The 24,148-nt window shown below is 47.8% G+C and overlaps 1 protein-coding gene across 1 annotated transcript in view; it reads left to right on the forward strand.

Moving 5' to 3' along the window:
- CCDC148 (coiled-coil domain containing 148) overlaps positions 1–24,148 on the forward strand; it is a 70,840-nt gene that overhangs the window by 21,603 nt on the left and 25,089 nt on the right. The window contains exons 4-11 of the mRNA XM_071562752.1: positions 538–641; positions 1,013–1,095; positions 1,259–1,422; positions 1,670–1,765; positions 1,857–2,038; positions 8,468–8,606; positions 9,551–9,757; positions 22,845–22,985. Of these exons, the coding sequence (XP_071418853.1) occupies positions 538–641; positions 1,013–1,095; positions 1,259–1,422; positions 1,670–1,765; positions 1,857–2,038; positions 8,468–8,606; positions 9,551–9,757; positions 22,845–22,985 (1,116 nt within the window). The remainder of the gene's footprint in view (positions 1–537; positions 642–1,012; positions 1,096–1,258; positions 1,423–1,669; positions 1,766–1,856; positions 2,039–8,467; positions 8,607–9,550; positions 9,758–22,844; positions 22,986–24,148) is intronic.

The raw sequence follows: 24,148 nt of genomic DNA on the forward strand, positions 1-24,148 counted from the left end.
CAGAGTCGCGTGGCTGCCCCTTCTGCAGCCTCTCCCGGCACCTCCTCTGGCAGGAACTGCATCTGTCTCAAAAGTGGGTGTTCCTACTTCATCTGAAGTGTGAGGCAATGTTTTTGTGAAGCTCTCAGACAGTTTCAGAGCCTCTTTAATTGGATACATTTTGTAAAAATACACTTTTTAGTAACACATTTTTGAAATTCTTTTCTTGAAAGACACACTTTCGCTCTTTCATCTTCCCACCTGTAAGAATTTTTCTTTCTCCTGCTCATTTTCCTCCCTGCTTCACCTCCTGGGACACAGGGATGGGAAAGCAAAGAAGAAAATGGACTGCATTTTTTTTTTTCATGTTCTCCTCTCATTTAATTATGATTTGACATGGAATAAACTTTTTTTCATGAAAATTGGCTACACTTGAACATATTGTTCTTTAGAAAAAAGCTATCAGGTTCATCATTCTGTAGTTAAAAGTTTCAGTATGAGGGCATATGATAAAGCTGTTGAACAGATTCAAAATACAATTCTTAATTTTCCCTGCAGATTAAAAAGACAGAGCAAGTTTCCAAAATTAACAAAGAGCAAATGCTGCTGAAACAGCACCGGCAGGTGTGGTGGCAAGAGCACAAGAGGCTGAGGGAGAGCAGGTAAGAGCTGAGCAGCCTGAGGGAGTCCTTGCTAAAGAAAGACTCCAGCAGACAGAGTTGTTGTATCAGAAGTTTTCAGTCTGAATTCCTTTGGCATTCCTTTATCATATCTGTCTCCAGATGTGTGTGTGGAGTTCACACTAATAACTGGGAACATTATTACTGTTCCTGTCTGTTGCCCTGGGTGCTGTACAGACACAGATCAACAGGAACATTTGTGGCTTCCTGGTCCAAGTCCTGCACTTTGTACCTTCCCAGGCAAAGAATCCCCCTTTTCATTAATTGTTGGGAGCATTTGAGGCTTATCATCCTTGCAAATATAATGAATAAGAAATTAAAGCTTCTATAAAATCCATGTTCATACCTTTCAGGCAAAAAGCAGAAGGAGAAATAAAGACTTTTCTTGATGAAGAAAGCTATAAGCACAACTTTTTTTTGGATTTGAGGGACTTAGGTAAGAATTTCTATTAATTCCTTAATTATTTTTGTGGAGTCAAAATTATCTGAATTGTGTATTTGAGTTTTTAAATCCCTATCTTGACAGGTTTAGATTTGGAAAGCACAGTGCTGTGTAGTATTTTGTGTGTTTGAGAAAGCTTTGTTTCCTTTGGATGCAGAGCAGGAATTGTCCAAGGAGAGGGACACTTTCCAAACAAACACACTCATTCCTGTCTGGCAGCTGAAGGAGGGTTTGGAACTCAGGATGGCAGAAATGCAGCGTCACCTCTCAGAGGAATCTTGTCAGAAACCTGAGAGCAATTCCTTTGGGATGTTACAGCAGGTTGGTGTTTCAGCTTTATTTTGCAATTTATTATCACCATAGTTTTAGCATTTGCATTTATTTTTGTGTTAAATTTTGGGGCTGTTCCTGGCACGTGGAGTGTCCTGTGACCTCCCTGCTTGCCATGGTGTAGATCTGCTCACTGAAATCTGTAGCAGTGTAGGGCTGGAATTCCCTCTGTTTCTAAATAAGAGCTTTCATATTGTAACAAGATAAAGGAGTAACAGCAACATGTTTGATGAAATAGATCAAATTTGTGAAGAAGCAGCAGAAGGCAGTTTTGGAAGGTCTTATCCATGAAAGTCTGGCTTTGGAGAGAGAGCTTGAAGACTATAAAGCAAATGTAAGCTTTTCCTTGTAAGTTCAATTAGCAATTTCTTGAGAGAGGAAATGTGATGCAGAGCAGGGTTCTGAGCAGCATTTGTTCATTGCAGGCATTAGCAGGCTCTTCTGAGGAGAAAAATGGGCTTTTCCATGAGGTTCCTGCCGAGCTGCTGTCTCTGGAGTGCCCTTACCCTGACCTGAAGTCCTTGGTGATCCAGGAGTACCAGGAGCTTGCCAGTGGGTACTGGGAGAGGCTTCAGGAGGTCGACCAGCAGCTGGAAACTCTGTCCAGGTAAGGACAGGATTCTGCATCACTTTGGGGGGATAAAAGTGCACCTGTAACGTTGTCTGTAGTCTGTGGGTGCTGCAGTTGGCTCTGCCATTGGAGCTGGTGCTGTTTGGGGCAGGGCAGGGCAGGTTCTGCCCAGCTCTGGGGCTGCACAGCTGGGAGTGTTCACACAGCTCAGGGTGGAGCCAGTCCCTGCAAGAGTTCCCTGCTGAAATAATAGCAGTGTGTTTGGTGGGATGAGGAACCAACAGTCTGGTGTGTATCAAAGACCTTCTTCACCTGCTCTGGCAGGAATAGAAGTTACTCTTTCTGCATGGCAATTACTATCAGACTGATGACAGAAAAGTGCAGGCTTTCTGAGACACATCCAGAATGTTTTTATCTATAAAACAGATAAAAAGGTCCAATCTTTTCATGAATTTTGGAGCACTGCAGCAATGGTCATCACAAAGAAATGTACAAAATGTACATAGCTCTGATTCAGATTAACTGAAAAGAGGAGAGATTTTTTTTGTAAATGAAGCATTTTATAGGAGGAGCATTATTCATAATGATCTAGAAATGTAACAAAGCTAAATATTAATAGTGTAAAGCTTATCCTTTCTGCTGAGACTGCCCAGAGTCCAGGAGATACTGAGCTGCAGATATTGGACGGGCTTTGCCTTCTTTTTGCCACCTCTTGATGTTCCTCTGGCTTAGGATGGCTTTGGGCTTGAAGGGAGAAGAGGAAGGTCAGTGGAATGGTTGGAAGTGTGGGCAGAAGAAAGTGGGGAGAGCAGGAGGGTCCCTGAGTGTCTTTGGTAAGACAGTGTCCTGCTGGTTCCAAAGCTCTGTTCTCTCCACACCCCTGCAGTGCAGCACTTGGATCTGCTGCCCCTGGGCTGAGTTAGTTTGGTGTGGGCAGCAGGTGAAAGGTGTGGGTGCCACAGAAAGTGGTGCTTGATGTACTTGACTTTTGTACAAAGTGTGCAGATATTCTGGAGGTTCTTCTCCTGTCACTTGAAACCTGTGTATTATTACTGCAGCATCCTAGCTGTTATAACCTGATACTTATTAAAAATTGCTTTGATTTATCCTGTATTTATAGCACTTATTAAGCAGCAAGTGGCAAATTTACAGCAGCTCCTTTGCTGCTGTCTCTGACACTTTGTTACAGTTGCTCTTACAGACACTTTAACAACCTCGATGAAAACCTGTGACAAATGTGAGATCAGTGGATATGTACAGAGTCTTTCTAGTGGTTTTAATTAAAATTGTGTTAAAGTTTATGATCAACACGGTTTTGGTGAGAATTCATAAATTAAAATCCACACAGCGTGTGTGCTACTGAATAACAGACAAACATCCACGTAGACAAGAGAGTTTCTGAAAATGGCTGGGAAATCTGCCGTGGTATTTTCACTGCTCATAGGCCAGGTGTGAATTCAGGGCTGGAGCTGGGTAATTTTGCACTGGTAATTCAATATTATGAAGACTTAAAGTTAAAATGTCGTATTTTCAAGGGAAATAAATTCAGCTGTAGCATGAACACGTGTGCAGTGATGCTCTGAAGGAATGAGGTGGTGATGTCCAGATGGGAAAACTGAAGGGGATGTAGCTGGAGGAAATGCTGGATGTAGTGCCAGTGATGTGCAGAGGGGCTGTGAGACAACACTGGGGAACAGGAGACCCACTGGGGCAGTGTGTGCCAGGACTGGGTGCTGGGAACATGGGGAATCATTAATGAACCATCAGCAATTATCTCAGGCAATTTATTTAAAGCTAGACATTGTGGGTTTGGCTGCCTTCTGATCTCCACATTTTTAATGTATTGCTCATTTATGTTTCTATTATTTAATCCACAGCAACATTAAAAATGAGTGCTTTTTTCTGGCAGCATTGCTTACTTGCAGTACCTGGGTTTATGAAAGACAGGATGCTCCTTGTCACTGCTTACGTTTGTGTTGGCTGATTTGCATGGAAATACTCTGTGAGTTTGCAGAGGTGCAGCTCTGTGATTGAAGTCTTCTATAATTCATCACTCTGCCTGTGATCCAAGTGGCACAGATATGACTGTCAGAAGTGGAGTGACAGGTCCTTGACCTTGGTGTGTGTCCCCTGTGCTCCACTGATTAATACAGCCTTAATTAAGCCTTTGCAGTTATTGTCATTGCTCTGTACCCACAGAGGCCAAACATCCTCCTGCAAGACATTTCTGCCCTCATTTCTGTGATTTGACCAAGCTGTTCAGTAGCACACCTTGATTCTCTGGTAACATGGTAACCTGCTCTCTTCTTCCTCTCTCATCATATGCTTGAATGTACAGTGAAGAAACCCTCAGCTGATTCTACTCTGGCATTGTGCATCCCATTTTTTAATTGTTCAGACTGTCTGGAACAGAGAATTTGGGAAATGCACATAGAATGTCCAAAAAAGAAAATTCAGACTAAGGTAACGTTCTGATCTCCTCTGTGTGCTTTGCAGTCCCACTTGAGTGCACATTGCAGTGGGCATTGCTTTTAGAAATGGAAATAAAAACTGGGATTTTCTTCAAGACTAAGATAGGATTATGATATTGTATAATCTAATTTCGTTCCTTTTACTGCTGCTAAACCACAAGTTTCTGTGTTTTGGAAATACCCAGCTCCTGAGATATCCCAAAATTGTGGATTTGGAACTGATATGTGTCTTATAGCTGCTGATTCTCTAAGCACTATTACATTTTTGCCACGTTTTCCAAGGAAGTGTGAATTATTTAAATCACTGAAGGATGAATGGAGCATTGCAGACTCAGCACTGCATCCTCTGCACATCCTTTGGAATGAGTGGGAGAGTGGGAAGTCGAGTGTGTTCGGTGCCTCTTTCTGGCTGTTCCCGGGTTGTCTCTGGTACCACAGTGGGCAGTGACACAGTGACTGGCAGGGGACTGGTGGCATTGTGGCAGTCTGTGTGTCTGCAGATCCCCCTCGGTGTCATTGTGGCATCGTGGCAGTGTCTGTGTGTCTGCAGATCCCCCTCGGTGGCATCGTGGCAGTCTGTGTGTCTGCAGATCCCCCTCGGTGGCATCGTGGCAGTCTGTGTGTCTGCAGATCCGACAGACAGCGGTGTCCCCTCGGGGGTGGCATCGTGGCACTGTCTGTGTCTGCAGGTCCCCCTCGGTGGCATCGTGGCGATCTGTCTGTCTGCACATCCAGCCCGACGGCAGTGCCAGCACGCGCTGCCGCGGCGGGGGATCTGCGGGGATTACAGGGGCGAGCGGAGCTTCCCCTCGGGGCTCTTTGTATTCTTTGGGACGTGGAAAGCCAGGGATTAACGCTGGCTAAATCTGCTTCAGAGGCAGCAGCTGCCTCGGGGCTGTTGCAGAGAAGACAATTGCTGTGTTTCAGCTCTGAAACAAACCCAAGCCTGTGCTGTGCCCTGGTGCAACGCTGCACACAGGAAAGCACAAGGGCTACGTTTAAAATTTGGGTTGTGCTTTCAGCCTGGCAAGCGTTTGTCAATATCTTGACACTGCAGAAACCTGATCTTACCTTAAATATTCATGTCGAGTGCGTTGGCGCTTTGCAGACTTGTTGCAGATGAGCTGTTCCCTTCTGGAATGCCACGGAAGTGCCAGCGAGGTGCCATCTCGGTTCGCTCAGCCGGGGATGTTGAAATTCCCTGTGCGTTCAGGGCTGTGAATGTGCTGGGCTGGGTCATGCTGGTTTGGTTTTTTTTTTTTTTCGATGCTATTTGTCTATGAGCAGCTGACAAACTCTCAGCACAGCTGACAAATTTTGGCACTGCTGACAAACCAAGGCACTGGCAGTCGGTTTGTCCCTGCTTACAATGAACTACTTGTAGCTGTAGCTCCAGCTGATTGTTCCCCAGAGCATCTTCCATAAACCTTCATTTCTCCTCCTTGTTTGGAGCAGTGCAGAGATCCATCATTATCTGGCCATTCGAGGAATACAAGTTGGACAGAACCTGAGAGATGTGTGAGGTGGAGGAGGCAGGAGCTGGTGCAGCACCTGGGGTATCTGCCCCTGTGTGGTGTAATTTTCCCCAACCCAGATGTGTCTTACTCTGCCTTGCTCATCCTGTAGGCAGCAGACCTCTACTTGTTCACCAGCCTGCGTGGGCAGAAATATCCAAGGTATGTACAAGGTTACAGAAGAGACTCTCAGCTCAGAACTGTCTCATTGCTGTACAAAAGTGATGTGTTCAGATGTCACCACACTGAGGTGTGTCAGGACTCACGGAGGAGGATTACTGATTTCTTGCAGAAGTTACAAGAGGTAGCTGAAAATCCAACCCATAAATGAGTAAACACTCTCTTAGGTTGGCTGGTAGTGCCCCTGAGTGAAGGCTGCCAGGGTTTTGTGGTGATTCTTCTAATACTCAAATGAATTGGGGCTGGAAAGACAAGGATTCTAGGTGTTACCTTAAAAAATTCTTTGGTTCTCACTTAGTTCAGATCAGGAGGAGCAGTTGCAGTGAAAGAGATTTAAATCATAGCCAAGAGTAATTAATTTGCTCATTAAAGTTGTTCTTCAGAAATCCTATGCCTCAGAATATCAAATTATAACACACAGAATCTAAGATTAATAAATTAACTGATTTGATAGAAAAGCTCTGTCTAAAGAAGAGGGAGGAGTTTAAAACATTCATTCCTGAGGGTCAGTTGCAAGATGTTTCCCTTAGAGGCAGTAAATGCTGCAGACACAGCACACCCTCCCAGTGCCAGCACTGTGCCCAAGCTCAGGGCCCGTCTCTGCTGCTCCAGGTCTCCATCACGGAGGTTGTGGGGTGCCACAGCACTGCTCCCTCTTGGAAAGGGTCCTTAGCCCCATTTCCCTTTGGGGCACTGCTGTGCTTTGGGCTGAGGGTGTGAAACCCACCCAGCTCAGACATCTCTCGTCATTGTCTGTCTGGGAAATGCAGCAGGTGCCTCAAAGAAACACTTTCCTTGCTGTTCCACTGTGGCTGATGCCACTTCACCTGCTGGGCTGGCTCTGGCCTTTGCTTGGTTGTTGCCAGTCACGGCAAATAAACTTTTTACAGGAGCTGGATCTTTGCTCTCCCATTCCAAGGCTGCCTCCCTTTCTGTTCAAGGGGACTGGGTTTAATAGCAAACTCCTGTGTCCTGGAGATAGTTGGTCAGATATTTCACATAGTTGATAAGAAGAGAAAGTTTTCACTTATGTTCTTATCTCACGTCAGCCTGTCACCTAATGCAGTGAAAGGGTTTGTTGAAATGGGATATTGTGTCTCAGCATCCTTGAGACGTGTCTGTAGGTGAAGCTCTCCCTTTATGAAGCTGACAGGTGTGGGAGTGTTCCCCTTTGTCCCCTGAGTGTCCCCAGTGCCATGCAATGGGGACAATGCACTGCAGGTTTGCTGCCCAGTGTGGTACAGAAGGGTTGTGTTACAGAGAATTGTTTCTTCATGCTAATGGTCATTGTTCTCTCCTCAGAGATCGTGCTGGATCGTATCATGAAGTCTAATTTAGTGTTAATGACATGTGAGCACCTCCCCAAACTCTCCTTTCTGAAGCACCTGTTCTCTCTGCCTGCACAAGGGTAAGGCTGTTCCAGTGCCTTACTGGATGCAGTGTAGGGAATGCTGAGGTGGTGCCATGGAATGCCAAGGCACTGCTGCTGGCTCGGGCAGGGCAGGCACTGCAGCAGCTGGAGGTGGCAGGAATTGGGGGTGGGGGTTACAGAACCTCATGATTGCCTTCTTTTAATTATCCCTGGGCTCTTAGTCACGTCTGAAATCAGGTCACTGGGCTACAGAGGCCTTTTGGCCTGACTCAGTGGTGCTGCTTGGATGTTAATGCTGACAGTGACAGCCTGATATTAATCCCTTGAGGGCCAAGAGGGTAAAATCTGAGCTACTGAGTCCAAGCCCGTGGTACTCTGGTTTAGCTGGATGTTACTTGCTACTCTAATTTTCAGAGACAGACGAGTGCAAGCTGATTGCTACAGCTCCTGTTCTGAAAAATGTGAAATGTTATGCCTTGCTGATGAGTTTATGGCTGTTAGGAGTGTGGTTTTACACTAGCTCCTCATTTAGCTGCGTGCATCTTTCATTCATTCCATTTTGATCATTTATTCAGTGCTCAGGGGCAGAGTCTGATCATCTTCTTCCTTTTTCGTGTTGTATTTTCCATGTGGGGTGGGTGACTGTGCACTGATGTGGCATGTAGGAGACACACAGTGCATTCCCCAGTGAAGAGCCAGGTGAGACACAGGACAGTTTGCCTGCAGGGTGGCACAGTCAGTGGTCACATTAGCAAAGAGATTTACGTTTGCTTTGTTTCATTCTTTCCTCAGCTCTGACCCAACATCCAGTTTGCAGCACCAGCACTGTGAGCCCACTGAAAGCTGGGCTGTAAAAATCACCCAGAGCCAAAGTCCTCCTTTCCAGTGGCTGAGTTGTGCTGGAGCAGATTGTTTTGCATTCCTACAGGAACAGTGACTGGAAGGAAGAAGATCAGTGGGTTTTCCAGGCTGTTATCAGTCAGTATCCAAGTGATCTTCAGAGGAGGAGGACTCTGTACCTGGATGTGCTGCAGAGGTACCTCCCCCACAAATCCAGGCAGGAGCTGGTCAGTGTTGCCTTAAACGTTGGTTCAATCATACAAATTCTTGTCTGAATTATGTAGTGAGCAGTTGTTTTAAGGGATGTTTATCAAAGGTTTTTTGGTTTAAAATTTCTTAATTATAGATTTTATTCTGTGCAGTGACAAAGAGATGTCCCTATTTCCAAAACACAGGAACTTTAAACCTGTCACCTCTTCAAAACAAGCCCTGGGGAGATTTTATAGTTCCACATGCTCTTACAGCCAAATTCACAAAAATAAAAATAATTTGTTAGCACTGCTTTTGGTGCACAGTTTTATAGCTATGTCATGCTAGCCCTGCTTCTCTTGGTGTTTTTATTTTTCCTGAGGATGTAGAGCCTTGTCACACTGTCTAGTAATAGTTATTTTAATTGTTCTGTGGCACATATATAGCAGGAAGAGTGAAAAGTTATCTCCTGCTGTCAGGGAGAGGCTATTTTTATATTATAATGCCTTTCAAATTGATTGCTGATTCCTCTTATACTCTACAGTGAATAAGCACATAGCACTAATAGAGAAACCCATTTCAAGGCCAGAACACTTCAGGAACTCATAAGGAAAGTAGGAGGCTTTTTTTATCTCTGACTGTATTTTTAGACCATCTCCTTCCCTGTGTTGGAGGAGTGTCTAAGTGCAAAGGAGTGACAGTGAAGTGACACTGATAATTAGCCAGAGTTCTGGTGGATTTCAGAACTTTGCCTTGGAGTTCTGGGCTGAAGAGTCACGTGCTTTGGGCTGTGCAGGTGTATTTTAAGCACAGCCACTATTAATGGTTCTCCCTAATTCCTTGAAGGTCCATTTAAAATTTAAAAATTCTAATGCAAAAATCCTAACTGTGCATTGAACTGTATCATGCCAAAATATCTAGAATAATTTTGTATTACTAATGCCTAGTTTTCAAGCCCCTGTGAAACGCCTTCCTCTCTCAGGTTGCTCAGGAGAAGGCCTGGGATCGCTGCCATTCCATCAGGAACCAGCGCAGGGTCGTGCTGCTGACCTGGGCTCAGGCTCGGAGAGCCTTTGTGCTCAGGGCAGGGGCAGCTGCTGCTGAAGCTGCTGCTGCTCACGAGGCAGAAGTGGCCCTGGCTGACTCCAGGCACAGGCAGCTGGAGATCTGTGCTGAGCTGAAAGCAAAGGTACGTTTGGTTAGGAACCCTCCACAGGTCTGTTTCTCACTGAGAAATTCAAACCAAAGGTTTTACATTAACACTGGCTTCTTTTCAGAGAAATAATGAATATCTGTATGCCCTTTTTGTTTTTGAGAGTGCTTTCTCAGACCTGAAACTCTGGATCCTGTAACTTACTTGCTCTTCCTATGGAAGTTTCACAGTATTCTGAAAGGTGATTTCCTGTGTTGAGAGGTGAAAAAACGATGAAAATACCTGGGTGTTTTTGGTAAGAGAATAGAATAAACGGGGAGGAGGCAGAACACAAGAGGAAGGTGTTGTGATGTTCATGCCTGAGGTGTTTGTTGGAGGAATCCCATTTCTGGGCATGAGAGGCGTGGTAAGGTTTGTTTAAGCAGCTCTCTGTGACTTTTGCCATGCACAGAAATGAACATCTGAGAGCAGCACGGTGTGTTCTTCTCACTCTCCAACGTTCTCTCTGCTGAACCCTCACTTTGCAGTGAAACACTAAACACTCACTGCACTTTCTACAAGTAAGAAAGCACAGTAGAGCCTGTGCTGTGAGGAGGAATGTTGATGTTGATGCCAGTTTTTCACTTAGTAACAACACAAAAGCCCTTCTGTCTCCTGTTCTGGACTGTCTGGTGGAGGAAGGTTTGAATCTGAACACTTTGGGGTTAGAAACTGTCTGGGCTTGACTGAGTGGGGAGTACCCTGAGTCCTGTGCCAGCCTTCCCCAGCCAGTGCAGGAGGGAGTGGCTCTTTACCTGGGCCTTCCTTCCTGCAAAGCTTTGTGTGTCTGACCTGCGCAACCAGAGGTGGAAGGGCCACTTATTCCAGAACTGTGGATTTATGAGTAACTTTTTTCCTCTTTGTTTCTTCTGTCTTTCTTCCCCACAAGCAGCAAAAAGGATGAGCTGGAGTACTTATGTTGTTTCCATGCAGCTTGAGATTCTCACAGGTGCATTGAACATTGTCTAAAAGTTTTTTGGATCTGACCTCCTGTTTCCAGTAACCTGGACCTGTTTGAAACTAAACCTATTAGGCTACACTTTTCAGGAGTGGCCTTCAAAGGGATCTTTGTTAAAATGTTGAATGTTTGAACAAAAACTACTCACCTGTTCCCCAGAAAAGAGGAATGAAAAAGGAAGATTTTTTTCATTAAAGGAGGATATGCCTGTGACCTTGTTTTGATCAGCTGCACAGCTCAGAGGGCTGGAGGACGGAAGCTGAGACTGGGTGAGGAGCTCTCTGTTTTTCAGAAAAATGATTCTGAACATATCCATGGGTTCTCTTTGGCTTTGATGGGGAGATGTGTTTGAAAACTCCTGGTTTGCCCAGTTATAGTTCATTTCTCAGACTTGTCTTCCCATCTTCTGGACTGTGCAGCTGCAGAATGTTGAACATGGGAAGTGGCTGCTGGAGCTGTCAGGGAAAAGGGAGCTCTCAGTCCAGTGAGCCAAGTTATATGGATAAACTCCCAACAGGGATGCTGAGATGGGTGAAAAGTGAATCTGCCTCTGAGGGAATGAGTGTGGAACTGGAAATCAGGGGTTTCTCTTTGGTATTGACTGACTGACCCTTTTGCATGTCCCAGGTTTAGTGTAAGGGGATCTTCCTCATGTCACTTTGGCAGAGGGGCAGTGGAGTTGCTGTAATGATTTAGCTGTAAGTGAACTCCAGGTCTGCATATCAGAAGGCTGTGTCTGACTGAGAGGGTCAGAGGTCTCCTTTATTGCAGCAGCAGGTTCAGAGAAAGCCACAGCATTTTGTGCCTGCTGACATAGCCTGGGAAAGGCACTGTAAGATCTGTGGTATCTGACAGGCTGTGCATGGCTTTAAGTACTGCAGTAAACACATGAAATCACCTGACTTTTATATAGTTCTTTTCCTCTGTCAACAACAAACCAAAGGCACCACAGACTGAGTAAAGAATGATGATTTAAAGCTGGTTTAAATGCACTAGAAGTGCCAATGCCACTGGTGACACTCTAGGCCTTGTGACTGACAGGGGGTGATAACAATTAAAAAGTAAAGCAGCAGAGAAGGTACATTATTATTTATAGCAGTTTTTACCTGGGGAAAGGACTTCCAAATTCTTAATCCATGTTCCATCACACAGAAGATCAGTGTGTGTCCCTAACAGAAATCAGAGTCTCTAAGGAGGAATTTGGAAACAACTCGAGAGGCTCAGGTGAAATAAATCACCAGTGCCATATGGTAGTCATCTGAATGAGACACAGTGTGAAAGGAATAATGCTGTGGAGGATGCACTGTGCATTCTTAGAGAGGAAATGTGCCTGCTGTCTGTATCTTTACCAGCCCTGTTTGCCATGAGAGAGCAAACAAAGCAACCCCTGGGGTCACACTTGGGTGAGTGATCAGGAGTCGCTCGGTTTGGTTTGCTTTGTGCTGTGGGGATCTGCCCCTGGCAGGGCTCTGGAGCACACACTGTGTCAAATATTCCTTCTGTGTAAGAATCCCCTTTCTAAACAACACAGAGAAGCAAATGTTTCCATGTCACCAGGTGGGTAAGGCATGGAGTGAGGAGTGACCTTTGTGGAGGGCTGGGAGGTGCTGCCTCCCAGCTGGGCTTGAAGGGCTGAGGTACTTGCAGTAAATCTGGACATTCAGCTGAGTGTCTGCATGCTTTCCAAACATTGTCTATTGGGTCTGTCATATTTGCAGTCTGGTACTTTCCATCTTGGTGTCAAACACTTTTAAAAGGGCACTTGAGGGAAGTCCTAGAGCAGCAGAGAGGGGCAGTTTGATCCCCTGTGTGATGGCAATGGGGGCTTTTTCTTCCTCAGCACAAAGGTCTGGGCCTGCCTGCCTTTAAATCTCTTCTCTTCCTTGTTGTGTGCTCCAGGATTAACCCCCACTCCAGTGCTAAAATCTCCTGCAACACATTGTGAATTTTGGGAGAGCAGCTCTTGCATTCCTTATCCTGGCAGAAATGAAGATAAATTAATTTCTAAAGGAAAAGTGTTAGGTGGAATTAACTGGGATATTGCAAATCATATAAAGCATGTTACAAATTGCCTTCCTTTTCCTTTCCTGTATTATAAGAATGAATGTGCCAGTAAACTCAGAGGAAAAAGAATTATTTCTCTGTTCAGCATAGAGTCAGGTCACTGATTTAAATGCTTTGACTGCCAGGGGAGGCCAACACTGAAGTATTACAAAAGACCTGTCTGCACAGGTATCACATCCTGTGCTTTGGCTATAATCTGGTCATTTTGAAGGAAACTTTAAAAAATATTTTGATAGTGGGATACTTAAGAGTCTATTCACCACTGAGGTGACCCATTCATTTGTTGGACATAAAAAATACAAGGAAACTTTAATAACCTACATTTTAAATACAGCTGCTCATTTTTGTGGTGAGGTTTGTGGTGAACTAAAGAGTTGTTGAATGGTATAGTATTTCTCCCAAGTTGAATGTGAGCAAATGTCTGAGACTTCAACATTCTTCAAAGATGAGCCAGCTCTGACTCAGTAGTACATTTTAAATTCAGACCTAGTAAACCTGGATTTAATAGTTTGAGGTCAGCAGAGCTTTAATGAATTGTGTCTTTTGGGTCAGATGAAGCTCCTGCACAGTAAGAGTGAAGAACTTGCAGGGGTTGTCTCTGCAAATTTGCCTGGTTGTCCTTTCACCCCTCCTTTACCCCCTGTTTTCCTGTCCCCTCTGTTCTACCAGGGTGGTATTTCTGAATCTGTCAGCCCCCTATTGAGATATTCTCACAATGTCTCCCTAATACCTGCCTGCAGCCCGTTGGGCAGGACTAGGAGTGCCCAGAGAGCCCTGTGCCCAGGGGTGCTGCCCAGAGGTGCTGCCCAGAGCACCCTGTGCCCAGGGGTGCTGCCCAGAGAGCCCTGTGCCCAGGGGTGCTGCCCAGAGAGCCCTGTGCCCAGGGGTGCTGCCCAGAGTGCCTTGTGCCCAGGGGTGCTGCCCAGAGTGCCTTGTGCCCAGGGGTACTGCCCAGAGAGCCCTGTGCCCAGGGGTACTGCCCAGGGGTACTGCCCAGAGAGCCCTGTGCCCAGGGGTACTGCCCAGAGGTGCTGCCCAGAGAGCCCTGTGCCCAGGGGTACTGCCCAGAGAGCCCTGTGCCCAGGGGTACTGCCTAGAGAGCCCTGTGCCCAGGGGTACTGCCCAGAGGTGCTGCCCAGAGAGCCCTGTGCCCAGGGGTGCTGCCCAGAGCGCCCTGTGCCCAGGGGTGCTGCCCAGAGCGCCCTGTGCCCAGGGGTGCTGCCCAGAGAGCCTTGTGCCCAGGGGTGCTGCCCAGAGCACCCTGTGCCCAGGGGTGCTGCCCAGAGCGCCCTGTGCCCAGGGGTGCTGCCCAGAGCCCTGTGCCCAGGGGTGCTGCCCAGGGGTGCTGCCCGGAGCGCCCTGTGCCCAGGGGTGCTGCCCAGAGCCCTGTGCCCAGGGGTACTGCCCAGAGGTGCTGCCCAGAGCGCCCTGTGCCCAGGGGTGCTGCCCAGAGCGCCCTGTGCCCAGGGGTGCTGCCCAGGGGTGCTGCCCAGAGCCCTGTGCCCAGGGGTGCTGCCCAGGGGTGCTGCCCAGAGCGCCCTGTGCCCAGGGGTGCTGCCCAGAGCGCCCTGTGCCCAGGGGTGCTGCCCAGAGCGCCCTGTGCCCAGGGGTGCTGCCCAGAGCGCCCTGTGCCCAGGGGTGCTGCCCAGAGTCCTGTGCCCAGGGGTGCTGCCCAGGGGTGCTGCCCGGAGCGCCCTGTGCCCAGGGGTGCTGCCCAGAGCCCTGTGCCCAGGGGTACTGCCCAGAGGTGCTGCCCAGAGAGCCCCGTGCCCAGGGGTGCTGCCCGGAGCGCCCTGTGCCCAGGGGTGCTGCCCAGGGGCATTTTGTCAAACCACTCTGAGTATTTCTTTGGATCCTTCCAGGGGCACCATCACAATTTGTGCTTGGTCCCCTGGCCCAAGTTGCAGGCTGTGGGAGCACCCTAATGGTGTCAGCTGCTGTGGGAGCAGCAGCCTGCAGGGTGCCCTGTGTGGGAGGGGACCATGGGCTGACTGTCAGCTCTGAGATCCCTTGGAACAACCCCTGGCAGCCCAAACCTGCAGCTGCTCAGAGGATGCCTCAGCCCGGGCCTGGCGTGCCTGGTTACACAGCTGCTGGTTTGCCAAAGCCTCCAGGACCTGGAGCATGTTTGAGACATACTCTTCTCTCTCCAGTTGAGCTGAAAGTGTCTGGGGGTCCCCAAAATTACTTGAGGAGGGGTGGCTGGACAAGCACACACAGCTCATGTAAACCATTGAAATTCTCTCCTTCAGCAAGGAAAGTGGCTCCTTGAGCAAGAAAAATGGTAAGATTTTGCAGTAAAGGATCAAAGGAGGTCTCCTCCATATGGTGGCAGACAGGACTAGGAGAGGGAGGACTGTGTGTAAAAGGACAGCAAATTCAGAGTAGTTGTAAATAGAAATGCAGCCCACTTGAGGTCGTGCATGTGTGAATGTTTCAGCCCACACAATATTTAACCACGTTAATAAAATGGTGACGCTCCCGTTGTCAGGAACAGAAAGATGTTCTCTGATGCTGGTGAGGAGAGAGAGGAAGTACAAGGACAAGCTGTGAGAAGTAAACTGTTCACACACAGCCTTGAGCAAGGGTGGTTTGATGTGGTGTCAGCTGCAGGGAGCTGGCACTGCTCCTGTGCTGGATCCCAGGTTTTATCAGTGCTGATCCCAGCCCAGTTTCCTCTCCAAAAACAGTGTCTTGTTCCCCTTCAGGTCTTGAGTGAGGGTTGTGCTCCAAGGCTTTTCTCTCATATTCCTTTTTCAGATTGAAACACTTGTATAGCCAAAGACAATGTTCTGTTATCAATCAAAACAGTTGTTTTTAACAGCTTTTCTGATTTTTTTTAACCTTTCAGAGGTAGCCTGTGGAGCACAGGCTGCTTAAGAGTACCAGTCAAAAATCTACTAGGGATGTGAACTTCCATTGTGCTTTTTAATCACAGCCAGAACAAGATTATCTTCTGAGATTACTAAACTTGTGAGTGTATTATTTGTTAATTATCCCACTGCCAAATGCTCTAATGCTGCTCTAATGCTTCTCAGAGGCCTTGTGTAAGCCAGAGGCAGAAACTGTTAGCTTTTACCACTTTCTGCTTGTCATTTATGATCCTGTGGAGTCTGGGTGTGATGCCAGGTGCTGTTCAGAAGTTTTCAGCGTTGAGGAATCACCAGACTGGAGAAAACAGGGCAGGAATTTGGAGTACAAAGTTAATGGAGTCTTCAGCCCACCACCTATTAATGTCACAGTGGTTTGCCAATGCCATGTGGATGTTGATAACTGCTGCTGTTGTGACCTGGTGTCCAGCTGGGTGGGCTCAGGAGGCTGCAGTGGCTGTGCCAGTAACACAGCCCAGCTCCTCACTGGGACAGCTGTACCAGTAACACAGCCCAGCTCCTCACTGGGACAGCTGTACCAGTAACACAGCCCAGCTCCTCACTGGGACAGCTGTACCAGTAACACAGCCCAGCTCCTCACTGGGACAGCTGTACCAGTAACACAGCCCAGCTCCTCACTGGGACAGCTGTACCAGTAACACAGCCCAGCTCCTCACTGGGACAGCTGTGCCAGTAACACAGCCCAGCTCCTCACTGGGACAGGAGGGTTTGGTCCTGGGCAGAGGGAGTGCCCTCCTCATGCTGACCTGCTGGCTGGGTGGCTGCTGCCCTGCAACCCTGGCATGGGCTTTGGCTTTTATATTTCCAGTCAGGTGTTCCCAAGGGTTTGAATGCCATGGAGCTGATGCCACCAGAGTTCTGGGCATGGCAGCCCAGGGCACAGACAGCAGGGCAGCTCTGGGCAGTTCCACCACAGCTGGAGGGAACCTGTGAACAGCAGTGGCTCCTGCTTGATCCTCCTGTGCAATGTGGAGCCCCCTGTACCTCTGAAGTGCCTCCCTCCTCCTTCCACAGCCAGCCAGTCCCCGACTCATGGGCTGTTTGAAACATTCCTGGCAGTTCCTGAAGTTACTGACATGGGAGAGAAGGAAACAGATACATGTAACGCTTATAGAAAAGCACTTCCTAAATCTAAAAAATGATGACTTTTTCACATTGTTTGGATGAACTCCTCCACTCTGTAATGTTTCAGACCCCAGGGAACTGTTCTTAATATGCATTTTAATTTTTTCCCTTTTATAAGCTCTGGTATTCACACCCTGAGGCACCCATCTCATTAGCTTTCCATTTAGGAATAGATGTGTACACTTTCTATTCTTATTGTATTTCCAGGAATAACACTGTTAATATTTTATGTTTCAGTCTGTAGTGGGTTTGAATAGTGCAAGTATTTCTATTTTTTTTAATTTTCAGCTGACACAATTACACATCAGTAGCAGGTCTCCTGTATGTCCCAGTTTCCTTGGCAGTGTCAGCTTTGTGACTTTTAAAAAAGGGTTAATTTTACTACAGAGTGTTCTGTTGTCCTGTTTAATTTGTAAAATGTTTAAGTCTAAGGGATTTATTATCTAGTTAGGCCTTGTGGAATTTATGTGCTTAACTTCTATTAACCCTGAGAGAAATTATCTGGGTGAATCTTTGCTCTTTTATGGGAGACTGGGTCTTCAACTTCTATTTTCTTCTATGTTTCCCTCCCCTTTTCTTCAAAAGATTTCCTTTTTTCCCATGTCAGAATGGCAGGGAGTTGCTCAGGCAGAAGTCACAGATCAGCATGTGCTGCTTTTCTCTGAACTATTAACGACTGAACTATATTGGAGTGAAGAGCCTGCACTGCTGGCACTGAAAGTCACCTTTTAATGGGTTTTCCATGTTAATCTTCTAGTGATCTCAGTTTGGCCAGTACTAGAGCAGAGAGAAAGTAATGAGCTGCTCTTGTGTGGGGAAATAAAAAGTTTGCTAAATTTATTAAATCATCTTCCTCACTGGCTGATGTGTCCATTAGGAACGAGCTCAGAATAATATCCTTACTGCAGAGCTGATGCTGCAGTCCTTTAGCCCATAGCTTCTGGTGACTTCATGACCTTTCACATCTGCTTTGCTTATTTCTGTTTCTCAGGACATGCTAGAAAGGCATAGCTCTAGAAGACCTTTCTCTTTGTATCAGAATTCCTTAGGTCACCAACTTCTTCTGAGGCTGCAGTCCTTATTTTAAAGATGTGAGTGAAAAATGTCATGGTTGACGTGGGTTAAATCCAAATTTGCAATCGAGAGGCATTTTTCCCCCTCTGTGCCTTGTGGCTTCCATCTGGAAGATGAAGAGGTATCTCTGCCTTGGGATGACTCCCAGTTCTATATTCAGCAAGACACTGAGCAGAGAAGATGGTGGTGCCGCAGTGAGGTTGGGAGGGAGGGAAGGACTGGGGCTGTCTGGGCAGTCAGAGTGGATCCCGCTGGTTATCTGGGTGTGGATGTTCCTCCATGTGCCTTTGGACTCTGATCCCAAGTGTCCTCTGACTCCTGAGCTCCACAGGAGCAGTGGGAGCAACTGTGGGAGGCCTGAGGTCACTGGAGCATTCCAGACTGAACAATCCCATAACCAGCCAAATTCTGGGGCACAACTTTTGCCATGTGACATCTTCATCTGTGAAGTTATTTTTCTTGAAGAGACCCTCTAAGTCCTTTTTTTCCTGAGCATTCTTAGAATCAGTTGTGAAGAGTTGGAAGGAAAAAAAACTGCAAACCATAATAAAAATAAGTAAAGGTGAGCAGAAATGTTCCAGAGATTAATAAAATCCTGAGTGATTCTGGAAGGGCATTGGGATTGGGTCATTTTCTGAGGTTGAAAGAGTGAGCAAGAGAGAATCACAGTGGAGGATCTCAGAGGATTTCCTTTCTGACCTCAGTTAGGACAACCAGTGCTGGCTTTATCACACCATTACTGGGGATTTTTGCTTGGAATCTGAGTTCTAGCAGCTGAGTGTGTCTGTGGCACAGCCCACCCTGCCAGAGTTCTGCCCTGAGCTCTGGGCAGCCCTTGTGGCTCTCTTGCTCCCAGGCACTTTGTGTCCCTGTGGCTCCCAGTGCGGTTTGTCCCTGTTTCCCAAGGCTGGTGTTGCTCCCTGGGTGGCCCTTGCTGGGCACACCCTCCCCACACCAGCTGTCCTATAGTCCTCTCTACCCCTCCCAGGAGCCTGGTGGCACCTCCTGTGTCACCACAGGCAGCTTCAGAATCTGTTTGTGATGTCAGTCAGTGCTGCTTAAAGAGAAAATCCCACACGGTGTCTTTGCTTAATCCGATGGGAGTTCCCAAGGAAAGTCTCTCAAATTGCTCTGTCTTTAAAAGAGATGTATCTGTAGCATTAAGTAAATGGTAAATACATTATTACTATTCAGATGTTAGAGTGAAAGAACTAATTTATTACTTTAATTAGTTTGTAGTGTACTTTACATTATTGTAATATACTATATTAAAATAATGAACTGAAAATAGGTGTGTACACATTCTGTTCAGCACAGCAATTTAATAATTCACTTGGCAAAAGCTCCTCTAATAATACATGAACTGTGAAATGTACTTGAAATGCCAGTTGTAATTAAAAAGTTTCAGAACTTACTGTTGGCAGTGCTTGTACAGCTAAAATGGGAGCTGCTTTGGAGAACAGGTGGTGGGGGAGCCAGGTTTCAGTGTGTCTTCAATATTAGTTTAACTGCTAGGATTTTCTTTAATATTTAAATAAAACATCTACTGTTGACACAGTAAAATCTACCCTCCTGATTTTGCACTGGTAGGAATGAAAGAATGCAATCAGGAGCACATTAATTTTTGGTGCAGTCTGTGCTCCCAGATTGCTGCTGTGGTGAAGCAGAATGGTTGTTTGGGAGGGTTTTTGTTCTGCAGACCCTCTGGAGCTGAAAGCCTGGTGGATGCAGCGGGCTGGCCTGGCCACTGGTTGTGGGAGTGCTGGCAGTTCAGCATCAGCTGGTCACTTTGAACAGAACGCAGAGAGCAGGGGAAGCTGCGGAGCCTCCTCAGCTCCTGCCTCTGTTCCAGGACATGGCCCTGCCAGCGGTGGGGCTGCCCCAGGCAGGGACTGTGCCAGGGCAGCAGCTGGGGGTGCCCACTCTCTGCTTTGGCACCAGCAGGTAATATGTGACCACATGGACAGCGCCTGGTTTGGGAGCCGTTCCTGCCCTGGGGCTGTTCCCCTGCACAGCCTGGCCTGGGGCAGCTGGGGCTGGGGCACTGCACTGCCCTCCTGCACTGAGGCTTTGAATGCTCAAAGGGGCCTCAAAAGTGAAATACACTGGCATTTGAATCCTCTGGTTAGTGTCTAATTGTTGTTATTTGTTGCACTTCACCGTAGCTCAGCTCTGTTAAGAACATTTTACCCAATATCACTTCAGCTCCTCACGTGGGAAGAGCCATGGCACAAGGCCAGCCTACTAAATCACATTTTATACATGTTGTGTAAGCACTGCTTTTCTAGTGTTTACCAATTTCTCTTCTTTTTTTTTTTTTTGGTGCAATTATGTGCTTTTTTGTTACACTTATGAATTATTTTTAAAAGAAGTGAATTCACTTTATCTTAATGAAAAGACATGGATTAGAAAAACGTAGGGAAGGGGACAGGGATAATTTAAACTAGCTTCATGTGCTGCCTACAGAAAATACCAACTGGGTAGGGTGAGCAAACATGGTCCAGTTCCACTCTCCTCTGGCATTCTCATTGCCCATTTTCCTGATTGGCTGTAATGGAAGAGTTATGTGGAAACAACCAGGGAAGGTAATCATGGCCTGGCACAGGACCAGGGTATAACATTGCCATGCAAACCACTGCTAATGAGAACAAATTAATTAAGCTTGAGATGATTTCAGATGGCATTAGTACCTGTATCTGCTCACTGCTTCAGTGGGGTTTGATCCCTTCAGTCAGTTGTTGTCCCAGACTCTGCTGGGCCTGCTCTGTTCTCCACATTCATTTCCAGGCAATGTCATTCCCTGAAGTGTTGGGGAACTGCAGCTTTTGTTGAGGCCAATTCAGTGGCCTCACCGTGCTAATGACTGCAATCAAACAGCCAAAAAGGTTCCCTGGTTAATAGGTAAATTAATATCCAGAGGGGACCAATAAAGGATCAGAAGAGTTCTCAGACGTGGAGGGAACTGAAGCTGCATCATGTACTGAGCTGGTTCATTGATCTCAGTATTGAGGAGAGTTTGAAAGAAGGGTGAAGCAGGATGTAGGAAAATCCAAGCTTACAAAAAGCAATTTTTTGTTACATAATCTGATTGTTATTGCATTTCAGTTCAGAAAATCTCAGTGGTGTTATTACAGACATTTAAAGCTCCTTCAAATGCTTCTGCAGCTTATCCCAGCTCCACTCTGAGTGTGCTTTTAGCAGATTTCATTCACTGTTTGCTTGTTACATTTTAAAGCGTCCTGCGTGTGGTTTTGCTTTGGTCTGTTTCAAAAGCCAGGTAGAAAGGATTGCACGTTCTTGTAACTCATTTTCAAAGCGTTCCTCTTTGAGTTAATTAGTGTGACAAGTGAAGGGTAATTGAAACAATTTAGCATTTTGTTTTAGATTCTTAAACTGCTGGTATGCATGAGCAGGCTGCTGGCGAAGTTGCTCTGTGAGGATTTGGGTTAAACAGCCCTTGTGCTGCAGGTCTCAGGTGTGAGGGAGGTGGCACTGGGGGTTGCAGCTGGGCTGGAGCAGCCCCTGCAGCCCCCCAGGCACCCCCTGCCCAGGCAGGGGCAGCTGCAGCTGCAGAGCCAGGACCATGCTGGAGCCAGACCCAAACCTCTCCGAGGGCTGGAGGCTCCACAGCCTCCCTGCCCCGCACGGCCATCCACCCTCTCAGCAGGGAGGTGATGGATGGAGCGGAATTTCAGGTGTGTCAGTCTGTGCCTGTTGTTTGCCAGCCTGTCACTGGGCACTTCTGTCTCCATCTGCATGCTCCTTATTTTCAGGTTATTTCCAGGTTATTACTTTGCCTGCACTCCATGAGAAGTCACATCATTGTTCAGTGTACTGCAAAGACCAAAGTAAAATTGTTATTTTAGCAAGAAGTGTGGGAAGCACAGCATCACTCAGGGGTGTAGCTCACTGAGAACCTCAGACCATGGGGAGCTCTGGATTTCTGAACAGAACATCTTTCATAAGTACAAACCAGAAGAATTAATAGTCTGTGCACACAGCCAGTGAAATGCAGTAGAGGTGGAAAAAATGTAAGCATTTTAATATCTTAGAATTAAAGTCCTCACTGTAGTGTAGAAAACCAGCTGAAAAATGGCTGCAGTGCTTGTTCCTTAGAGGAATGCAGAGTTCTGTTAGCACTTGACAAATCCATTACAAAAAGAGCTGGCAAGCCAACAAAAAGGAGACATCATTAATCCTGTTGAAACCAGCGTGGAACAGATGAGCACACAAGTGCCCCTGGCAGCACCGAGGCCGGTGGGGACCTTGGCTGGCTGGAGATGGGTCACTGCCCCTGGCACAGGGGACAGGGGGTCTGCTTTAACCCCCCCGTTTGCCAGGGTGGTGGCAGGCCTGGGTTGGGGCACGCTGGGCTGGGGTCCACCCCGGCCCCAGGCAGGCTCTGCAAGGAGGGGCAGGGGGAGCTGCCCCTGGCCTGCTCTGCCACGTGCCTGCTGCCTCCCTTCCACAGAGCAGGGGATGTCGTGTGTGCAGGACCCCCAGGCATTGGTCACAGCCCTGAGAGGGGCAGGGACCCCAGGCCAGTTTGGTCTGAGCTGACAGACCCGGAGCCCCACCCCTGGGCGAGCCCTGGGTGGGAGTGTGGGGCTGTCACAGGGAGCCAACTCTGCTCTGTGACCCCGGGGCTCCACCCTTTGTAGGTTCATTAAGGGACATGCATGTCACTGAGAGCCCGAGTGCTGAAGGGAATTTAAGATCTGGATTGCTAAGGTGGTTTTAGCAATTTTTCCTAAAATCTCTTCACATGTGGTTTTATTGCATCTTATGCCAGTCAGTTGCGAGGTGACTGAGAGGTGGTGCATGCTCAATGATTGTGTTGCTGATAAGATTATAAATCTTACTTTGTGAATGGATTACACGTGTTTCCTTCCCAGTCTAAGCTTGGCAGAATCCCAGTCACAGGCAGTTACCCAGACTGCTGCAGGACAGTCCCTTCAACTGTTTCTTCCAGGTTCTACAGTGGAAAGCACAGCAGGAAGAAGCTGCTAAACTAGAAGCTGCTGTAGCTGCCAGGAGGAAAGAAAAGGAAGATGAGAGAGAAAGATTACAGAGAGAACAGGAAACCATTCGTAGAGCTCAGGAAAAAGAGAAAGTATGAGAAACTTTTATGCATTTTTCCATCTGTTAATGTGTACGATTGCTCCTATAATCTTTAATTGATTTCATTCCACTTGTTGTCTTGTAAAGTGTTATATAGAGAAGGGTAAATGGTCATTTGGGTCTTGCTACAGTCCATTTTAGCTCTAAAGCTGCCTGCTCTGGCACAGCAGTTATGTTACTACACTGCACTTCTCATAAACAGAGCCTGAACAAGGCAGTGTGTGTGTCACTGTGTCACACACCAGGGCTCGGTTGGTTTGGCTGCACAGACTGTGCCTTTGAGCAGCGTGGCAGCCTCGGGAAGCTCCCAGTGCTGCAGCTGGTGCTGCAATGCAGCAGGAGCCTGGAGCAGCTCCCAGCCTGCAGGGCAGCAGGGTGGGGACAGCACAGCTCTGGGGACAGGGTGCCCAGCACAGCTCTGGGGGACAGTGTGCCCAGCACAGCTCTGGGGACAGGGTGCCCAGCACAGCTCTGGGGACAGGGTGCCCAGCACAGCTCTGGGGACAGTGTGCCCAGCACAGCTCCGGGGGACAGTGTGCCCAGCACAGCTCTGGGGACAGGGTGCCCAGCACAGCTCTGGGGACAGTGTGCCCAGCACAGCTCTGGGGGACAGTGTGCCCAGCACAGCTCTGGGGACAGGGTGCCCAGCACAGCTCTGAGGGACAGTGTGCCCAGCACAGCTCCGGGGGACAGGGTGCCCAGCACAGCTCTGAGGGACAGTGTGCCCAGCACAGCTCCGGGGGACAGGGTGCCCAGCACAGCTCTGAGGGACAGTGTCCCCAGCACAGCTCTGGGGGACAGGGTGCCCAGCACAGCTCTGGGGACAGGGTGCCCAGCACAGCTCTGGGGGACAGGGTGCCCAGCACAGCTCTGAGGGACAGTGTCCCCAGCACAGCTCTGGGGGACAGGGTGCCCAGCACAGCTCTGGGGACAGTGTGCCCAGCACAGCTCTGGGGACAGGGTGCCCAGCACATCCCTGAGGGACAGTGTGCCCAGCACAGCTCCGGGGGACAGTGTGCCCAGCACAGCTCTGGGGACAGGGTGCCCAGCACATCCCTGAGGGACAGTGTGCCCAGCACAGCTCTGAGGGACAGCATTCCCAGCACATCTCCAAGAGACAGCATTCCCAGCACATCTCCAAGAGACAGCATTCCC

The sequence above is a fragment of the Pithys albifrons genome, chromosome 8 (genome assembly GCF_047495875.1).
Source record: "Pithys albifrons albifrons isolate INPA30051 chromosome 8, PitAlb_v1, whole genome shotgun sequence".
Taxonomy (NCBI): Eukaryota; Metazoa; Chordata; class Aves; order Passeriformes; family Thamnophilidae; genus Pithys; species Pithys albifrons.